The sequence below is a fragment of the Triticum aestivum genome, chromosome 5D (assembly GCF_018294505.1).
Source record: "Triticum aestivum cultivar Chinese Spring chromosome 5D, IWGSC CS RefSeq v2.1, whole genome shotgun sequence".
Classification (NCBI taxonomy): Eukaryota; Viridiplantae; Streptophyta; class Magnoliopsida; order Poales; family Poaceae; genus Triticum; species Triticum aestivum.
Genome location: NC_057808.1, coordinates 390,516,026 through 390,537,030, shown reverse-complemented (window position 1 = coordinate 390,537,030; position 21,005 = coordinate 390,516,026). Strand labels below are relative to the sequence as shown.

The 21,005-nt window shown below is 43.1% G+C and overlaps 1 protein-coding gene and 1 pseudogene across 1 annotated transcript; both read left to right on the top strand.

Annotated features, from left to right (window-relative positions):
- Positions 1 to 7,567: 7,567 nt before the first annotated feature.
- LOC123120707 (uncharacterized) lies at positions 7,568 to 10,986 on the top strand. Its single transcript, XM_044540694.1, has 5 exons — positions 7,568 to 7,613; positions 8,301 to 8,410; positions 9,215 to 9,831; positions 10,221 to 10,376; positions 10,461 to 10,986. The coding sequence occupies exons 1-4, from the start codon at positions 7,568 to 7,570 to the stop codon at positions 10,222 to 10,224; spliced, it is 777 nt and encodes a 258-aa protein (XP_044396629.1). The 3' UTR covers positions 10,225 to 10,376; positions 10,461 to 10,986.
- Positions 10,236 to 17,628, top strand: LOC123120706 (uncharacterized; annotated as a pseudogene).
- The last annotated feature ends 3,377 nt before the right edge of the window (positions 17,629 to 21,005 follow it).

The following is a 21,005-nucleotide window of genomic DNA, read 5'->3' as shown; positions in this document are numbered from 1 at the left end:
TCAGTTTTGAAAAAATCAAAAGAAAATGATAAAAACTTCAAAAAAATAAAATCCTTCGAGAGGTAGTTATATTACTACATCTACTAGTTAGGAAAATTTGAAAACTTCAATTTGGACATGTTTTGCAAAGAGTGTAGGGAAAATGTAAAACGGCTATAACTTTTGCATACAATGTCAAAAAAAGTATAATATATCAAAAAAATTCAGCACGAAAATCCGCATACGATTTGAACTGCCTACGGCCTGTTTGCAATTTTTTAGAATCCTCAAATTCCAAAAGGAAAAAAGATATGCTCAAATTTCAGTTTTTTTGGTTAAATCTAGTCAAACTACTTATTCAAGAAGTATTAATGTTACTACATAATTATTCAAGAATATTAGTGTTACTAAATAATTATTTCAATTTTTTGAATTTTGGTCAAATCTGGTCAAACTACGGTCAAACTTATTCAAAAAATATTAGTGTTACTAAATAATTACTGTTTTTTAGAATAATAGTTTCAAACTCAAACGGTGAAACGTGTGACCTAATGGTCAAGCTAAACTGCTGAGGGTTAATAGGATTGTCAGCTTACATTTGTTAGGAAAACTACAAGTGCAGACTTGGAAAGTAGAGGGAATAGAACTCCGAAGTTAAGCATGCTCACGCTGGGGGAGTGAGAGGATGGGTGACCGGCCGGGAAGTTAGACGATTTGGAATGAGTGATCCACACTTAAGTAGTTAAGAGGGGTGATTAGAGACTAAATCATCAAATAATTCAGAAAATTAAAAATAAAAAAAATTCAAATTTTTTTCCAAAATTTTCAGAAAAAAATTTCAAAAAAAAAACCTTTAGTACCCAACCGGTACTAAAGGTCCCCCATACCACAGCGCGAGCTCGCGCCACGTGGTGGGCCTTTAGTGGCGGTTCGTGCCGAACCGGTACTAAAGGAGGGGGCCTTTAGTCTCCACTCTTTAGTGCCGGTTGCAGAACCGCCACTAAAGGCCCTTACGAACCGGTGATAAAGCTTCGTTTTCTACTAGTGGTAGTCATCCCACCCATTTGCTAGTGCCATTTCAGCGTAGCATGGAGTATTAGCTGGCGTGAATTTTGGAAGATCCGTTATCAAGATGGTGATTAAAGCACCGTTTCATTTCTGGAGTGAAAACTCTTGTTATGGTCTTCATTGATCGGGCTCAACACCAACAAACTTCATCGTTACCTTGTTGAAGGGATGAAAACGGAGCGGAAACGGACGGAACTGAGTGCTACTATATTTGTTTTCATATATTTTTGCAGATGCGGAAACGAATACAAAAACCACGAAAAATAATACGGAAACAAATACCATCGGAAACAGACACGAAGCGAATACAAAGTGGATACGAAAACAGAAGTGGGTGTTAATGGGAACTTAAAACCCCGTTGAATCATAGAGAAATATACACAAAACACAAACAAAATTTAATGAATTAGCAACTTTGCGTAGTATTGTAGTAGTACGGACAATTGCGTATAGGGTCAAGCTAAGTACATGTGTGTTAATAGACGTTGGGCCTTAAATGATCCATTCTCATTGTGTCGTTGTGCGTTGTTTGGTGGTTGGATTACAAAGCAATCATAGGTTTATAGTAAAAACGAAAATTTCATATTCACGGAAACGGAAAGTTCCGTTTCCATGCCTGTTCCACCGGAAAACACCGTTCCATTTTTATTTCCATTTCCGCATGAAAAATTTCATTTCTGTTTTGCAAATTTCCATTTCCGTTTTCACATTTCGTTCATCCCTATTATATTTGGCCATGGCCGGGCCTGAAAAAGCCCATGGCAGAAAACTAAGGCCCGGGCCCTCCCAGGCCCTACCATCGGGCCTACATTTCAAGCCCAAGCTCGGCCCATTTGGTAAAAGCCCTGAAAAGCCCTTAGGGCTTAGGGCCGTGGGTCGGGCCTCTTCCTTAAAATGCCAAAATGCCAAGCCCAAGCCCGTCCAGGCCCTGCTGGTGGGCTTAAAACTCAGGCCCAAGCCCGGCCCATGGGCAAGCCCATCGGGCCTAGGCCCTGGATTTTAGGGCCGGGCCTGGATGGGCCGACAGGGCCGGGCCTGAGATGGCCAGTACTAATCCCTATTGAAGGCGTTGTCCCCTTGAAAGAACATGCGGTGTCCCCATGTTTGGTTTTGGTAATTGATGACAATCTCTATGGACTAATGGTTGCCTTGAGTTATATTTGAAGGATTTGTCCATAGGCATTTCTTGAAGTCCATGTGTTGGTTTCAAGGAGTTTATGTGGGACCAAGGTGTTATTAAGGAATTATCCAAAGATTGGTCATGTCAGAGTTGAGCTTATTGCAAGCATGTCTTGAAGAAGAAGATTGTGTGATCATTCATGTTTACCTTCAAGACATCATCCAAATGAAGAGAGTTGGAAAGAGTCAAGGTTGATCAAGACTAAGTCAAGAGTGAATCAAGTTGATCAACACATAAAGCGCACAAGATGTACCGAGGGATCAAGCGATCCCATGGTATGGTAAGCATTGTCAATTACGCTTTGTGTACTAACCCATGGTCTTTGTGAGAGTTCTTTGTGGGGTTAGGTTGCAGTGTGCAAGTTCAAGTGAAGCGGGCAAGTTCAAGTAAAGCATCACGAAGAGATCAAATGCTTGAAGCCATTGTGGTGACAATGGACTTGTGAAGATGTGCGGAAGGGTGGCTCACCCATAGTGGAGTATGGGGGAGAAATCAACTAGTCTTCATCGAGCCAACGCAATCAAGAAAGGTGGTCCATCTTTAGAAAGTCAAGATCGTCATCATCTAGCTCAAGTGGACCATGTGCAAGGCAAAGGTTTGCTCTTGATAGGTTTTCTATTTTACCGGTCTCATGATGGTAGTTGGAAGACCGGGTTATAGGATCGATTGCCGTACTATCAAGGGGGGCTCTCGATGAGTAGCTTGATCGTATCGTTCATAGAGAGCTCAAACCATTGCATCCTTGCATCATCTTTATTGGTTCTTGTTTGATTCTTCTCTTTGTGAGTTTTGGAGCTTATGGTCATCTTGATGACAAGCTCAAGTTCATCGAAAACGGAGTTCACTCACATCTTCTATGATGTTTTCGATGTTGAGGTTATGCCGGTTCTTCTCGGTTGAGAGGTTTATCTCCTCTATTTGTTGGCATACCTCCCCTGCCTCTTCTTACTATAACCTTGAGTTTTGATGCTACTCGTCTTCCTCTATCCAACAAGCTTGAGTTTGCTCAATTCGGAGCTCATATGAAGAAGTTTTGGCAGTTCTGTTTTTCTCCCTGCTGTAGTACCGCGGTGGCAGCGGTAGTACCGCTTGTAGCGTCAAGCGGTAGTACCGCTCCAGTACCGCTCTACTACCGCCTCGATTTTGGGTCTACTCTTTTCGTGTCGGGTTCAGCGGTAGTCGCGCGGCAGTAAGGCACGGTAGTTCCGCCTATAAGCGGTAGTACCGCTCCGGTCGAGCGGTAGTACCGCTGGGGTGCGGTACTACCGCCCCAAGGTTCATGTTTTGTTCATCCGTTTCCCTGCTTCTTCCGCCCGAGCGGTAGTAACGCTCGTGGAGCGATAGTACCGCTCGTGTGCGGGCTGAGCACATAACGGTTGGATTTTCCCCCTCCTATAAAAGGGGGTCTTCTTCCCCAATGAACCTTATCCTTTGAGCTCGTGTTCTTCCCCCATTGTTGACCTTGTTCGAGCTTGCTAACTCTCAATCCCTCCATGGATTCTTGCTAGTTTTTGAGGGAAAAGAGAGAGGAGATCTAGATCCACATTTCCACCAATCACTTTCTCCTCTATGTGAGGGGAACCCCTTGGATCTAGATCTTGGAGTTCTTGGTGTTCTCCCTCTCTTTTTCCTCCCTAGCATTAGTTGCTTCGGTGGGATTTGAGAGAGAAGGACTTGGGCACTCCGTGTGCCCTTGCCATTGCATTTGGTGCATCGATTTGAGTTCTCCACGGTGGTACGTGGAAGTTACAAGTTGAGAAGCTTATTACTCTTGGGTGCTTGGTGCCCTTGAGCTTGTTCCTCTTGGGTGCTTGGGCGTCCTAGACGATTGGTGGTGTTCGGAGCTCAATCATTGTGGTGTAAAGCTCCGGGCAAGCGTCGGGGTCTCCAATTAGGTTGTGGAGATTGCCCCGAGCAATTTGACGGGTTCCGGTGATCGCCCCCAAGGGTTGCCTAAGTGTACGGGTTCGGTGACCGCCCCCAAGGGTTGCCATTTGTACGGGTTCGGTGACCTCCCTCAAGGGTCCCTTAGTGGAATCACGGCATCTTGCATTGTGCGAGGGCGTGAGGAGATTACGGTGGCCCTAGTGGCTTCTTGGGGAGCATTGTGCCTCCACACCGCTCCAAACGGAGATTAGCATCCGCAAGGGTGTGAACTTCGGGATACATCGTCGTCTTCGCGTGCCTCGGTTATCTCTTACCCGAGCCCTTTACTTATGCACTTTACCTTGTGATAGTCATATTGTTTCTTGTCATATATCTTGCTATCACCTAAGTAGTTTTTCTTGCTTAGCATAAGTTGTTGGTGCACATAGGTGAGCCTAGTTGTTGTAGGTTTTGTGCTTGACAAATTAACCGCTAGGTTTATTCCGCATTTGTTCAAGCCTCAACCGTAATTATTTTAAAGCGCCTATTCACCCCCCCTCTAGGCGACATTCACGATCTTTCACCCCTTGCTGATGTTCAGGCCTTCATTGGTCGGTATCTACAACCAGGATGAAAATCCTTTCCTTGCTCTGTCAACTGGACTCGACAATGACGGTGTGAGGACGTATATCTCTTCTTGAAGGCGTTGACACAAAGTAAGTTGCTAAGTCATAGGTACACCACCCGTCGAAGATTAAAAATTGCACTGAACCAACAACAAAGAAAAGCGACACCTGCGAATGCTCTCGTCATACCTGGCTTTGAGGACCGCAATAACCCACTAGTGGGAAAATGGCTAGCGACAACTTTTATTGGTGGTGCCTCATTTTCAATCAACGCCACCACTATATTTTCCAAATATTGGTGGTGTTGGCATTTTTGGTACCACATTACTAAGATCATAGGGCTGGCGTTGGAAAATAGTTGAATGACATTTGTTTGTGTGATCACAGTTGGTACAAGGCGTGATATAGTGGTGATGTCGCATAACATGGAACGCCAACACTATTATATTTAGTTGTGGCATGTCATGTTTTGCCACATCAGCACTATATGACACAGGGTCTATTTTTTGAACTACTTTTATTCGTTTTTATTTATTCTTAATTGATTAAAATATGTTTAAGTATTTATTAAATATTTTGGTGAGAAATCTAGGACTTATATTTATTAAATTAATAATATTCTTTGTACATTTGCACATTCTTTTGCATAATTTTTTAAATATATTTAGTATTTTAATTGTTTTTACTAAAGTAAAGAAACATTTTTTAATTTTATTAAAGTACTAATATTATTTTGAGTCTTTTAATAAATTAAAAAAATACTGTTACACTATATTTTATTAAATGATGACATTTTCCGTGCTAAATTTTAAGTCTTTAATTTGTTTTTAGTAAAGTTCAAATATTGTGTTACTTTCATTAAAGTAAGAATTTTTTAAAAAAATTACGTGTTGGGCCAAGCCCGAAAATGCGTTGGAGGCCGCAGTGGGTCAAAACCAAGGTGGCAAGTGGCAATGCCCCCCTCGCCCTACCTCGCTCGCTCTTTCTCTCTGCTCGCGCGCTCTCTCTCTGCCTCTCTCGATCCCCTTTCTCTCGCCGCTCTTCGCCATCGGTATCCACAATACTGTTGTCGTTTGCCCCAACGCCACCAGTAAAATTTATCACTGGTGCCATATTGATGGTGTTGAAGACCTACGTCAGCAAGGCCAATTTCGGCACGCCATCTGCACTAGTGGCCAGTTGCCCCCTTGAGACGAGATCTATAAATCGTTGAAGAGCATCGACTAGAGCATCACCCTACGCAGAACATATTTGCAATCCATCACCAGCAGCATAGAGGGTTGGAGAAACCAGGCCAAGACACGGAACAACACATATAAAGATGTCGAAGTCGCCACACCAATAGCCAGCCAAAAGCTCTCCTTGAAAGACACACGAGTTGTCAAGATCTGAAGTGAACCAACAGATCTAGGGACACAAACTCTCATAGGCTCTTCGTCGGCGTAGGATCGGACGTCGTCATGGTAGGGAAAGACCCTATCCCAACACATCATCGTTGCCACCATCTCGTAGATATCGTCGGAGAAGCAAAAATCTAAGAAATATAAAATGAGACGGAGGGGTCCCCACCCCTATTGCCGCCGACTAGGCCGCCGGACAGGGAAGAGGAGTGGGGGCGAGGTGGTGACCGAAGCTCTAGTGGCGATGAATGTCTTTTTGGCGTGGTACGAATTTGAGTTTGATTTTCCTTTAGGCCTGTTGGCGTGGTATTGCAGTACTGCGCCAACAGCCCATCTCCCCGTCCAGCCCAACAAACCCGCAGGCCACTCTCTCAAAAAGGAAAATCTAGCGTGTGCCACTGCCATCCCCTAAAGAAAAATCTAGCGTTGGCCTTCTCAAGGAAAGAAACAAACAAACACCGTCGGACGGCAGGACCTAAAAAGGGCTCGCCGTCGTCCCCATTTCCGGCACTCTTAGGGTGTGTTTGGTTTGGGAACGGAGTGGAATGGAATGTAATGGTTCCATTCCACTAGAATGGGTCGGTTCCGTTTTTGTGTTTGGTAGGGGTAATTCAAAGGAATGGAACGGTTCCATGTTGATGTTTGGTAGGGGTAATTCGAAGGAATGTAATTTGTTCATCTTTCCACTTGTTTTCTTGTGATTGAACTTTAGCATCAAACATAAACAAGACACAATTGACATACACACTGCCCTCTTAGCCATCAGCAATACTTAGCCGCAAAAACTCGTCTCATTTCTGTCATCTGTACACATAACATCAAATTCAGCGGAGAAAATGCAGGCCGCGAGCAGTAGCAATAGCAGCACGACACACAACAACAATAGCAGCAAGTGCATTACTTGCGTCAGTCTTCCAACTCTGCAAACGAGAGCGTCCAAAGCAAAGATAAAGGCGAGGAGAGCAGCCCGGCTACGAGGACGATGACTGGCGGCAAGTTGAAAGGAAAGGCAACCAACGCGGCTACCAGAGATGGCCGCCGCCGTCGCTGGACCTTGTCAGATTCGACGAGAAAGGGATGGGACGGTCACGACCGGGTCGTCGCCGCCAGCGTCAGCTGCGAGTGTGCTGGCGGTGAGGCTGGGAGCACGCTTGGAATCGATCCGCCGCCGCCTGTTGCAACCCGCCGCCGCTCGCCTCAGCCGCCTCCCGGTGCCTGCCAGATGCAAGGGAGAGATGAGGGAAGGAGATATGCGGGTGTTGAGAGTCACGAGAGCGAGCGGTTCCCTGTCGTCCGCTCGATTTAGAGGAACGACTCTGTTACGAATCTGGGCCGAATATTCTTTTTCTGGAAACGAGTGGGTTCCGTTCTGCCCGCGTACCGAACATTCCAAAGACAGGTTGGACCCATTCCATTCCACTCGATGACCTGTACCAAACACACCCTACATGCAGATGCAGGATCCTCCGCCGCTGACGGGGGAAACCCCAGACCGTACGCCCCCTGCCCCCTCTTCCATTTCTCGAACTTTCGTAAATTTGTCTCAGCGTATGCTCATTTGCTGACCCCCTTTAATCTCCTTAACCTATTAGATCTATTCGATGGGGTTAATAACTGATATTAGTCTCAGCGTAGTTCCAAGCTGAGTCACTTATCTATTAGGTCCGCAGCAACGTTGTTTATTCTGGGTGGGTGGGTGGGGGGTGCGATTGGGGATCCATAGAGGCGACGGAAACGAACTGGGTGTATGTCAGTTTATTTGTGAATCCGCATCCCACTGTTTTCTATCAGTACTGTCGTCAGTGGCCGGAACTCGATGTATGCAAGGTTTTAAATAGCAGTTTTGCTAAAGTATATGTAGATGTGTCATAAGTATCGCACATCTAAGTCCTATGTCATTGATCTTACACGGAGATTTGTGTGCATATTTTCCTTTTACTTTTTCTTTTTGACGTTTGATACGATGTGCCCTAGACAGACCATTAACGGATTGGGGTCGACGTAGCAAATTTGGATAGCGGGCGCTATGTCCTTGTAGCAGATTTGCAAAAGGACATTCATAATTTTGAGATTCTTTGTATATTTCTAGACCATCAACAATCATTCTCTGTCAGTTTGCTTGTGAATTGTATCCCACTGTTTTCTGTACTGTCATCAGTGATGGTGACTGATGTATCCCAGGTGGATCGATTGCTCCAATCTGCAATCCAAAGGGCTCACCCTGCCAGCAAGATGATGATTCTCAAAGTGACTGTGTCGAAGTGATACGATCGTTGGGCGACCTTCCAGAGGTATAAACTACTGACCTAGATTGCAAGTAAATCGCCATTGTGTGTGTGCTAGAGGTGCACAGATCTGGATTGTAGGGAAATACTGGTCGGCGTTTGCTTGCCGAATAAACACGAAGAATAGTTATGTTAAGAAGTTGTACTCCCTCTGATACATATTAATTGTCGCTGATTTATTACAAAGTTAATATGGATCGGAGTGAGTACTAGTTTTGATTACCTGAGCATTCGTGTAATATTCTGCGACACTGCCAAAACGCTAAGCACTTGAGCTGTAAGTCTGTAAGCACTTTTCTCCAAGACAAGTGCATACAATGAATGGCAGACCATTGTCTATCCCTAAGAAACTGTTCACATTAGATAATTGCTTTATGCTTCCAGTAGTAGTGGAAGCTTGAATTCCATAAATGGAGGGCCGCTCTTTTATCTTGCTTGCTACATCTATTTACTGGCTCAAAATTTTCAGATTTACTATTTATACCCTGTCCAGAATGTACATTTTTTATTTTCGCTTTGTTGCTATACTTACTCATTTGTTGTAGCTGACTGTATCCCATCGTATAGAATAGCATCATCCTATGGATATTTGAATGTTGACCGGCACAAACGCACACAAATTGTTCTTGTGGACTGCCATATGCATGTAAGATTGCAATTGTATATTCACACTTTCTCTCTTGGGATTACGTCCCAGTGCATGGCCCTCCTCTGTACTATGTAAATGTGCAATACTGCAAGTTTGTGCAGATCGATTTATATATTTATTTTATAACCCTAGTTACTATTCTGCTGTGCTTCTGTATCCAGGATATCTGTCGACGTATTCATGCCCGAATGCCACTGCGAGATGCTGCCCGCTTGGCTTGTGTATCACGCAAATTTTGGAGATCATGGAGATGCTATCCCAAGCTTGACTTGCGTCAGGAAACACTAGGTTTAAATGGAGATCTCATCAGTAAAGTTGACAGTATTCTGAAAAATCACTCGGGCGTTGGCTTGAAGGAACTAAATATTGAACTTTCTAGCTGTGACAAGGTTGATTCTTGTTATATCAGTAGTTGGCTTCGTATTGCTGTTACAGCAGGAATTGAAGAACTCAGCCTTTTTCTGCCTCATATTCCTGAGGAAGAAGAAAACTATTTCCCATGCTCACCTTTACTTAATGGGAGTGAAAACTCAATTTGGTATCTTGACATAGGCATCTGTGCCTTTCGTCCCACGGCTGGGCTTGGTCATTGGAGAAGCTTGACAAGGTTATATCTGAGTAGTGTGCGGGTTGCTGATGATGAGCTAGAGGGCCTTCTTTACAGTTGTGATGCATTGGAGCATTTGGGAGTCCTGAATTGCCCTGAGATAGTTTGCCTGAAGATACCTTGTCTGCTGCAGCGGCTTAGGCTCCTGACAGTGTCTTTATGCAGAAATCTGTAAGTGATAGATTGCAATGCTCCAAATATCTCCATTTTTCACTTCTCTGGTAGCTTAGTATCGATTTTCTTCGAAAGTGCATTGCAAGTAAAGAATGTTGAAATGGATTGTTTAGAATTTGGTCAGTCCAACATTGTCTTGCATGCTCGGACCAAGCTTCTGTCCTATGCGCCAAATGTTGAAACACTTGCCATATCCTCACCTAATGAGGTATATTCTGAAAGTTTAGATAAGTATAGACTAGCTATTTGCATATTATATCTGACATACCTAGTAATATACTCCCTCCGTCCCATAATATAAGAGCGTTTTTTACACCACACTAATGTAAAAAACGCTCTTATATTATGGGACGGAGGGAGTAATTAATATTGATATCTTTATGCAGATGATCAGTACACCAATGCTACCTAGCAAATTCCTCTGCCTCAAGTACTTGCATATTTCTCTAATTGGAGATGAGGCTATTTCACCAGCTTATGATTACCTTTCTCTGGTTTCTTTTCTTGAAGCTTCTCCTTGCCTGGAGACATTCATCTTGGAAGTAAGTTACTTGAATCTTGCTAGCATACTAGTGTATTGTGAAACTGCTGAAGTGCTGATGCGAGCATCTTGGCTTTCTATGTAGGTGCGGCAGCCTTACATGAAGCATGATTCAGTTGTCGAGGATTCCTCACACCTAAGGTGGCTACCACAGCAGCGTCACAACAGCCTAAAGAGTGTGACAATCGTCGGCTTCTGCTCCGCAAAGAGCTTGGTCGAGTTGACATGCCACATTGTTGAGAATGCGACATCGCTCGAGCGCCTCACGTTAGACACCACTCATGGTTGTCAGAGTTCTGGTGGGTGTAGCGTCGATAAACCTAACAGATGGTTCTATGCAGAGAGGGGTATCCTCATGGCGGCCCCGCCTGACCGATGCCTCCCTATGGGGGAGGATATCCTCATGGAGTCTCACAGGGCGCGTTTGGCTATCAGAAGACATGTCGAACGGCAAGTTCCCTCTGGAGTCGTGTTAAAAGTCGTCGAGCCTTGCAGTCGGTGCATAATGTTGAACTTTTAGATGCCTAATTAGCATCATGCCAAACTGTACTGTTTATGATGCATTATTTCGAACTATCAGAATTGCTCAACGATAGTTGTGTGAGATTTCATAGGCCGCTCTTTGTTTCTTAAATTATTGTCAGAGGTGCCTAATGTTTAATGATGTAAAATTGTACTAGTAGTGATTCCTGCTGACAAATGAAATCAAAGAAATGTTTTTTGCTGCTTTGTTCGTTGCTAGTTTCAGAGAGATTAGAGAGCAGCGTGCTCTACTTATGGATGTTTTCCAGATTGTTGTCATGTAAAATTGTACTCCCTCTGTAAATTAATATAAGAGTGTTTAGATCACTATTTTAGTGATCTAAACTCTCTTATATTAATTTACGGAGGGAGTAGTAGTGATCCACTCGGTGAGACTGCAAACTGAGCCCCGATTTTGAGCCAAAATGTGTCTTTTTGATCCCCAAATTTTGTTTCTTTTTGTACAGGTCTCCACGGATGTCATTTCAAGGTAAAATGTTGCAGGGTGTTGGCAAATTTGTTGATGTTTTTTTTTTAGAATTTACTATTCATGCAGGTGTATTTGAGCTCAGGAGCAGATAATCCATGCCCCTGTTTTATAGACTATTTGTCCTCCAAGAGCAGAGGATTATAGGACATCAATAAATTTTCGTCAAGCGGATGGCCTAGATAGGAGGACTAGGTGAACGAAAAAAATGATAATTTGGAGTAGATAGATAATATAGATGACAGAAATACTTTTGTATTTTTTGAATAAATAAAAACAGCAACGTAACAAAGGAATCAGACGTATCATTGCGGTCCGTGAAATTCGCATGTGCCTACATTTTGTGTTCTTCCTTCAGAGTCTTTGGTCGGTTGAAGGGCTTGCAGGTTGCAGCAAGGAAGCCATCGGTTGCGGTTTGGGCTTCTGCGCACTCGTCCAGGTTTCAGATATGGCGTTTCTTCGCTGGATTCAACAATCTGGCCTGGCCAGCATTTTTTTTAGCATCCAGAGTGTCAGTCTAACCAAGATTAGCACTTCGGATCTGATGCTAGGCTGATCATCTTGGGAGCACCGTTAGTTAGCTAACTGTCTAAGAGCATGGTTAATAGTATAGCCAGCTGCTGGCTATAAGCTAGTGCCATGTCATCTACAGCCCATCTTATAGTCAACATGTACAATAATAGATCAAAAAAGCGTACTACTTTTTTTATTATGTGGCCCATTTTTCATTCTCACAAAGTGCCTAGGAGCACGTGTTAGAGCTGGCTCTTCACGAAGAGCCCGCTTACCTTCTCTTTTCTCCAACTAAGCAGAAATATACTAGTTTATTCCTTATAGCTCGCTGACTCAGCTCTATTGTACTTGCTCTAACTGTGGGTTGGCAAAGTTCTTGGCAGCTGGCATATCCTCCTTTGTTCCACACTTCTTCAGGCCAGTAGCTCACTAGATAATTTAGATATCATTGTACTTGAACAGGTGATCGACCTACTGCCTTCCCTGAAGCTAGTGTTACAACTTACAACTGATTGGGACCAGGCCAGAAATTGACTAGACCCTGACTCTGTTTGTCTGTCAGGGCTTGGATCTTCACCACTTGCAAGAGGTTAGTTCCTTCCCCTCTCAAGCTCTGAAAGCAGCAGTCGACATGACCCATTTCTCCTTTGGCTGTTGGGACAGTTGCATGTATTTTTTTGGAGAATACGGAAAGCTAACGTATCATTTTATTGATAGAAGTTAGAACGAATATAAAATATGGTACAACACATGACACGAGTTGCATGTAATTTATAGCAATACAAGTGCATGGATAATGGATTGTTTTGGTTCGATCTTCTCGCACAACACATGCACATGTTCCCGTCGTTCTCGGCTAGCTTCCATTACGCGTTAGCTAGTTAGTTACCCATTCTACCCTTGTGTGAGCCCGCGAGAGACCGGCGTGTGTGCACACATAGGTTATGACTTATGACCGCTAGTTGATCTAACCGGGATATACATGCAAACGGATGATTTTCATAGGAAGCGAATAAAGACATTTACATTTCGGACATATTTAAACTAAACTATACCGAACTAGGCTAAACTAATCTATAGCCGAACGAGGCGTACTGTCTTTCTATGTCCGGCAACCCGCTCATCGGACTGCCGTAAGGCCTGAAGATATATACTTCAGGGGTAGGGGAAGCGTAGCCTCTCTCCACCACCAAGCATGGGCCAGTGTTGGTTTTTGGGCAACACGGCCCCGCTCACCGGGCAAGCCATCGACTATGCAACCCGGCAAGCCACCGACTTTATTCGCATATGTTTCTTGGAAAAAAAGTCTAACATCTATAAATAAGTTTTGTATATTGCCTCCGCCAGAAATTAAATAAGTCTAGATGTTAGACTTTTTTCTATATTGTAATTGATCTATTGTCCGACCGCGTCCACCTGATCCACCATGGGTACCACCACCTTCTGGCTGGCTGGCCCTGTCGGTGGATGGCTCTTTCTCGCCGGATGACGGAATGGCCGGTGCAGGTATGGTCCTCAGGAAGTGTACGAGTGAAGTTATTTTTGCTATGTGCCGTTTGTTGTTCTTCTGCAATCATGCACTAGAAGTGGAGATACATACAATTCAGAAAGGGATGTCTGTAGTCGTCCAATGGTCTAATCTTTCGGTCATGGTGTAGTTGGACTCTATGGAAGCTCTTTCATCTTTGTCTAATGCATCCCTGGCCAAGTCGCGCATGGCCACCTGGTCGATGAAATCAAGCCGCTCCTTCTAAAGCGGTAGTTTATTCCGGTTAAGATAGCTCGTTCTCAAAATAGAGTATCACACTGTTGAGCTAATTATGCTTGTATGGCTCGTAGTATCACTTGTTGGTTACAACGAGCTCCTCCAATTATTCATGATCTTGAATTAGCTGAATGTAATCCTGTTACTATGGAATAAGCTCATTTTTACCCTCGCAAAAAAAGAAATTACTTGTCAAAGAAAAGAATAAAAATAAATGTATCTAGAACTGAAGTACGGTTAGATACATCCATTTTTCCGACAAGCATTTCTAGACGGAGGGAGTACTTGTTGGCTATTTTCCTCTAACCTTCTACAAATAAGTATTTTCTCTATAAACTAAAGTAGTGACCTAAAAAAATAAAGTAGTGACCTAAATTTTTTATATTAGTTTATAGATGGTTATTGCAAATCTCATCGATGGAAGCTTCCACTCACTCTTGTTTGAGCTACTATGTTCAGAGCTTTTTCTTAGGGTATCCTTCTAAAAAAATTCATTTTTTCGAGCAAATTTCAGAGATTTTTTCAGCGAAATTAAGTAATACTCGTACTCATTTTTTTTTTGAGAAGACGTACTCATTTAGGCCTGTTCTTTTTGTAAGGTTATTTAGGTATTGGAGCCTTGCATTACTGGGCCAACATTCCACCTACTCCCCCCGTGTAGCCCAACATTACTAGGCCATTCTTTCTTCACACGAGAAAAAAAATCTAGATTCTTTTCTCAGAAAAAAAAGAGAAAACAAATCTAGAGTAGGCCATTCCCCTAAAAAAGAGCGTATGATTTCTTCATCTTCATCAAGAAAAAAATAATAAATAAATCTGTCGTAGGCTCATTCGTCTGCACCGGCGCCGGCAGGGTCTCGTCGGACGACAGGGCCTTTTTAAGGCCCGGAGAGCTACGCCGTCGCCGTCGCCCCCGCCTCGGGTATTCGGCGATGCAAGATCCGCCGCCACGGGGGAAACCCCAGACAGTACGCCTCCTTCTCCCCCCTTTATCTCTCAAACGATCGGTAGTAGATTTGTCCCAGCGTATGCTCAGTTGTTCTTGTTCGCCCCCTTTAATTTTCCTAGATCCATCCGACGGGGTTAAAAACTGATCTCAGTCGTAGTCTATTTGCCAAACTCGGCAGCAACGTTTATTCTGGGCGCAGTTTTGTGGGGGAATAGGAGGATAGAGTAGCCTTGCCCTTGAATCCAACTGTTTTCAGCGTGAACGTGGATTTGTCCTTGAAGGAGCGTTGATTTGCCAGGAAATATTCATAGAGATAACGTAAACGAACTGGATGTATGTCAGTTTGCTTGTGAATTGCATCCCACCGTTTTCTGTACTCTCATCAGTCACCATGTGATGTATCCCAGGTGGACCGACTGCTCCAGTGTGCAATCCAAAGGGCTCGCCCTCCCAGCAAGATGATGATTCTCGAGGTGGCGAAGTGATACGATCATTGGACGACCTTCCAGAGGTATGAACTGGCGACATAGATTGCAAGTAAATCACCATTGTGTGTGCTAGAGGTGTGCACAGATTTGGATTGCAGGGAAATACTGGTCTGCTTTTTGTGACGAACAAACACCTAAAATAGTTATGTTAGGAAGTTGTACCAGTTTTGACTACCTGAGCGTCCGTTTAATGTTTTGTGACTTTGCCAAAACACTGAGCACTTGAGCTGTAAGTCTCTAACCTGTCTTCTCCGAGAGAAAGTGTATACAGGCTTCAACGAATCGGCTGTCCATTGTCTTTTTCTTAACTGTTCACATTAGATAATTGCTTGATGCCTCCAGTAGTAGTGGAAGCTTGAATTACCCTTTTTTTCTGGCATAGAATTTTCATATTTATGCCCTATTCAGATGTACATTTTTTGTTTTCGCTTTGTTCCTATACTTGGTCATTTGTTATATCTAATTGTATCACATTGTATAATATAGCATCATCCTATGGATATCTGAATGTTGACTGACATAAATGCACATAAATAATTCTCGTGGACTGCCATATGCCTGTAAGATTGCAATTGTATATTCACACTTCCTCAAAAGCTCCTATATAGTCCCATTCCATTGGCCGCAATTCCGTCCCAGTGCATGGCCTGTACTATGTAAATGTGTAATACAGCAAGTTTTTGCATATCAGTTTATAAATTTCTTTTGTAACCCTAGTTACTATTCTGCTGTGCTTGTATCCAGGATATCTGCCGACGTATTCATACCCGAATGTCACTGCAAAATGCTGCCCGCTTGGCTTGTGCATCACACACATTTCGGAGATCATGGAGATGCTATCCCAACCTTGACTTACGTCAGAGAACACTAGGTTTGAATGGAGATCACATCAGCAAAGTTGACCATATTCTGCAAAATCACTCAGGCGTTGGCATGAAGAAACTAAGGATTGAACTTTTTGACTGTGACAAGGTTGATTCTTGTTATATCAGTAGCTGGCTTCGTATTGCTGTTACAGCAGGAATTGAAGAACTCACCCTTTATCTGCCCGCTACCCGAGGACGAAGCATACTACAGTTTCCCATACTCGCTTTTATTTAATGGGAGCGAAAACTCGATTCGGTATCTTGACATAGGCCTCTGTGCCTTTCGTCCAACGGCTGGGCTTGGTCGCTGGAGAAGCTTGGCAATTTTATCTCTGGGTAATGTGCTGATTGCTGACGATGAGCTAGAGGGCCTTCTTTACAATTGTGCTGCATTGGAGCATTTGGCACTCCTGAATTGCCCGGAGATAGTTTGCCTGAAGATACCTTGTCTGCTGCGGCGGCTTAGGGTCCTGAGAGTGTCTGTATGCAGAAATATGCAAGTGATAGACAGCAATGCTCCAAATATCTCCATTTTTCACTTCTCTGGTAGTTTAGTATCGATTTCATTCGGAAGTGCATTGCAAGTAAAGAATGTACACATGGAGTGTTTAGAATTTGGTCAGTCCAACATTGTCTTGCATGCTCGGACCAAGCTTCTGTCCTATGCACCAAATGTTGAAACGCTTGTCATATCCTCGCCTAATGAGGTATATTCTGAAAGTTTAGATGAGTATAGACTTGCTATTTGCATATAATAGCTGACATACCTAGTAAACAATTAATCTGGATATCTTTATGCAGATGATCAGTACACCAACGCTATCTCGCAGATTCCTCCACCTCAAGTACTTGCATATTTCTCTAATTGGAAATGAAGCTATTTCACCAGATTATGATTACCTTTCTCTGGTTTCTTTTCTTGAAGCTTCTCCTCGCCTGGAGACTTTCATCTTGGAAGTAGGTTACTCTCATCTTGCAAGCATACCTAGTGTCTATTGTGGAACTGCTGATGTGAGAATCTTGACTTTTCTATGTAGGTACGTCAGCCTTGCATGGAGCATGAGTCAGTTCTTTGGAATGCCTCGCAACTGAGGCGACTACCACAACAGCGCCACACCAGCCTAAAGAGTGTGACAATAGTGGGCTTCAGCTCCGCAAAGAGCTTGGTCAAGTTGACATGCCACATTGTGGAGAACGCGACATCGCTCGAGCGCCTCACCTTGGACACTAGTCATGGCTGTCAGAGTTCTGGAGGGTGTAGCGTCAATATACCTCAGAGAATGTACTATACGGAGAGTGGTACTCTCGAGGGGGCCACACCTTACATGTGCATCCCAATGGGGGAGGATATCATCATGGAGACCGTCAAGGCGCGTTTGGCTATCAGAGTACATGTCACGGGGAAAGTTCCCTCCAGTGTGGTGTTAGAAGTCGTGGAGCCTTGCAGTTGGTGCTTCGGTGTTGAAGATTTAGATGCCTGATTAGCATTTGTTGCGCATGTTGAACCGTGCCAAATTGTATTGTCTATGATGCGTTGTCTTTTCCAAACCATCAGAATTGCTTGATGATAGTTGTGTGGTTTTCATAGGCTGTACTTTGTTTCTTAAATTATCAGAAGTTCGTTAATGTTCAATCATGCAAAACTATAGTTATGTTTACAGCAGACAAATGAGGTCGAAAGCAGGCGGTCACGATTTTGTTGCTTCTCCATTTTCCAGACAGATAGGCCAGCATGTTACTTACTCGTGGATGTTTTCCAGAAATATTATACTCCCTTCGTTCCAAAATAAGTGTCTCAATTTTGTATAAAGTACAAAGTTGAGGCGCTTATTTTAGAACTGAGGGAATGCTAATTAGTGCTAGTGATAGTGCGGTGCATTTGTCAGCTGCCTTTGAATCTCATTGATTTTGTGCATGCATGACCGATATATAAGTTGAATTCTCCTAGTGATTTGAGAACAGCAAAGCCTCCTACTAAATTCTCTCTCAGAGTTGTATTTCTTCCTTCCGTGGAAATCCTGCTGCAGAAATGTTAGTAATGTGCATTTTGTTTTGTGTTCCAACCAATCTCTCTTTGATACTGGCAAACCAGAGTTTAGGTGATACTCTGGGTAATAGTTTCGAGCTTTTTTAATATGCTGAATTGCCATTTTACTCAAAAAAAAAAAAATCAATGTCCACAGTCAAAGAGAGTTGCCCATGAGCGATGCCATGCTTAAAGGTGGACACGATCCAATACTCCTTGGATAGACTTAAGCAAATGATCATCGAACGATCAACCTTTATTCACTCAGACGAAAGAAATTAGAACATACACGAACCGCAAAAGTCTAATATAACCAAAAGTACATCCCGAATCTTTCGAGTCTCAGCTTTTCCACAAAACTTCTGGCAAAAGAACTGGAGAAGACCAAACCAATGCCAACCCTTCTTTTCTTCCAAACTTCAACAAACACTGGAATTTCCTTTTTTCCCCTCTTTCTTACAGGCAAAACGCTGGAATTTCATATAAAAAAATGCTGGAACTTAGCGATTTCTTTAACCGGGTGCAAGAGTGGGCTAGTGCGGCAAGTTAGCATAGGAGTAGAGAGTAGTGAGTAGAGGGGGAGGTGGTGACGGTGTTCATGTAAAATCTTGTAACACTATCGTGGAGGGGCTCTTCACCTCATTTCCTTCTTTATAATATAGTACGCACACTCGTGCGTATTTAAGAAAATATAAAAAACGCTGGAATTTCTATTCTTCGCCTAAAGCGACGAGTTGTAGCTATAACAGACTCGCAAAAAAAAGAGTTGTCGCTATAACAGGCACCTGCAGGCACATGGGCCGGCCCAACTCGGGAAGCCCAAGGCTACGAGCTTAATCTCTAGCTTTCACTGGTTTTGTTTTCATCTTCACCGCCGGTTTTCACCCATTTTCTTCTACTCCCTTCAATCCATATTAATGAATTGCTTTAGTACAATGTAAAAAAAACAGTGTCAATTAATATGGATCAGAGGGAGTAAACTATTTTAGTTTTTTTATTTTCCTTTTTATTTGTATTTTCATTTCTGGTTTTTGTTTCCTTTCTTTTTAATTTTATTTTCTTTTTTGCTTTACTAATACATGATTATTTCTTAATCTATTATTTTATTTTAAAATAATAATTAACATACAAATCTTCATGAGAATTTCATAGATCTATGAAAAAAACTAAAATTCCTGAACTATTTTAAAATGCATTGATATTTATTTAAAAATCATAAATATTTTTCAATAATAGGTTGATTAAATCTTTTAAAAATCAGGTAGTCGGTTATTTAAGACCCACGAGTTCACGGTTTTCTAAATGGTCTCGGCTTTCTTCTTAAAAGTGTAGCGATGTTTTTTCTTGTGCGCGAGAGAGCCGCATGCAGGCACCCTAATTGGGCCCACTACATTGTCCACTTTTAGCACAAGGCGGAGAACACGAGCTCCCACTGACGCCACCTCTTTAGACCATGCATCGACCCACACATTTTTATTTTTTATTTTAGCTGTTTGTGCTAGTTTTTTTTCTTTTTTTGAAAAGGAGGTTAAACCTCCGGCCTAGTATCGGCCACGGGAGAGGTCATTAAGATAAATCACTTAGTGGGGATGAGTCTCTTAGGTATATAGGATGTGGAGTGTGCATGCGAGCAGTGGCTGATGGCTCACGCGACCACGGCCTAGGTGGTAGTGGCTGGAGATTAGTTGCCGCTAAGGAGCGCGTTGTTGACATCTCCGCCAATAAGCTCAATTGGTTCCCTACTCTAGAGTTGGTCTGATCCCTCTCTTGCTTGCAAGGTCTTCGTGGTGGTGAAGATGAAACGGGAGGGAGATGGAGGTCCAGCCCGGGAAAGAGCTAATCTCTGATGGCTGCTTGGGAGTGGCTATGGTACCCGCTCCACCATTCGTTTGCACGCCATCTAATCCGAAGGCTGAAGGGCAACCTTTCTTCCTGCTCCCGACCAAGATGCCAGATGGGAAACATTGCATCTTCACCATGGAGTTTTATGTCGTGGTGTCATGGAGGCTTCTCCGTCCCAAGCGGTACTGTGCCAAGAACAACGAGGTTGTGCATGTGAGGAAGATGTTATGAACTCAATCACGTTTTCCATTGGTTTGTTGGAGTCCTATTTGTAAAAATAAAAGGACTAGTTTTCTATTTCCCTTTAGTTTTGGACCATTTTTGTAAAATATTGTGTACCACCGATGTGTGTTATTAATGGAGGACGGTGGTCCTTCTGGACACCAGTAGTGCTAAATATATGGGATTTTTTCATAAGGAATGACTTTAGAGGTGTCATGAAGGCCCTCAGTAAAATCACATGGCAATTTTTGAAGGAAAGCCACCATAGCGCTTTATTGATTATAAAAAACACTTACATTGTTTTATATTGCATTAAGAATAAGACCAGGTAGATCCACATGCCAAACAATCAATATAGATACCTCTTCATTACAGGTAAGAATATGTGCCACCATATTACTTTCCCTAGGACAATGATCACAAATAATGGAACTAAAGCCTTGAGCTAATTTGATACATTCCTCATAATCGCTAGTACTGGACCAAGAGAATAACCACAGTTCTTCATAACTTCAACGACCTCTGAATATACCCGTTAACAATGATTCTATTGCATGCAGACTGACCAGCTAGGATAAAGCCATCTTGAAGCGCTTATGCTTCCACCGTTGGAGCGTTAACGACATGCTCAATGCCACATGCGCTAGCCAATATGAGCATACCATGATCGTCGTGGGTAAAAGCTTCTATTGCACACATATCATTCTCAATGGAGAAGGCAACATTAGTATTGAGTTTAACAAAACCTTCACGTGGGCACTCCCAGCCATGGTGATGTCTACTCATGGATGGTTCGGCTGCTCTAACGTAGTTGGTGTTAATCGTTGCCATTTCTTGACCATACTGAGTGAAATACTAGACAATCTCCCCATGAGCAACCTTGCGATGTTGCCACCATGCATACCAACAAGCAGTGACAAGCAAGTCCTTCGATCCCACACCAGGAAGCG

Excerpts from the sequence above, each read along its gene's own strand:
- LOC123120707 (XM_044540694.1), top strand. The coding sequence starts at position 7,568 with ATGCAGATGCAGGATCCTCCGCCGCTGACGGGGGAAACCCCAGACC. Across the intron at positions 7,614-8,300 it reads GACGGGGGAAACCCCAGACC|GTGGATCGATTGCTCCAATC; the intron begins GTACGCCCCCTG and ends GATGTATCCCAG. Across the intron at positions 8,411-9,214 it reads CGTTGGGCGACCTTCCAGAG|GATATCTGTCGACGTATTCA; the intron begins GTATAAACTACT and ends TTCTGTATCCAG.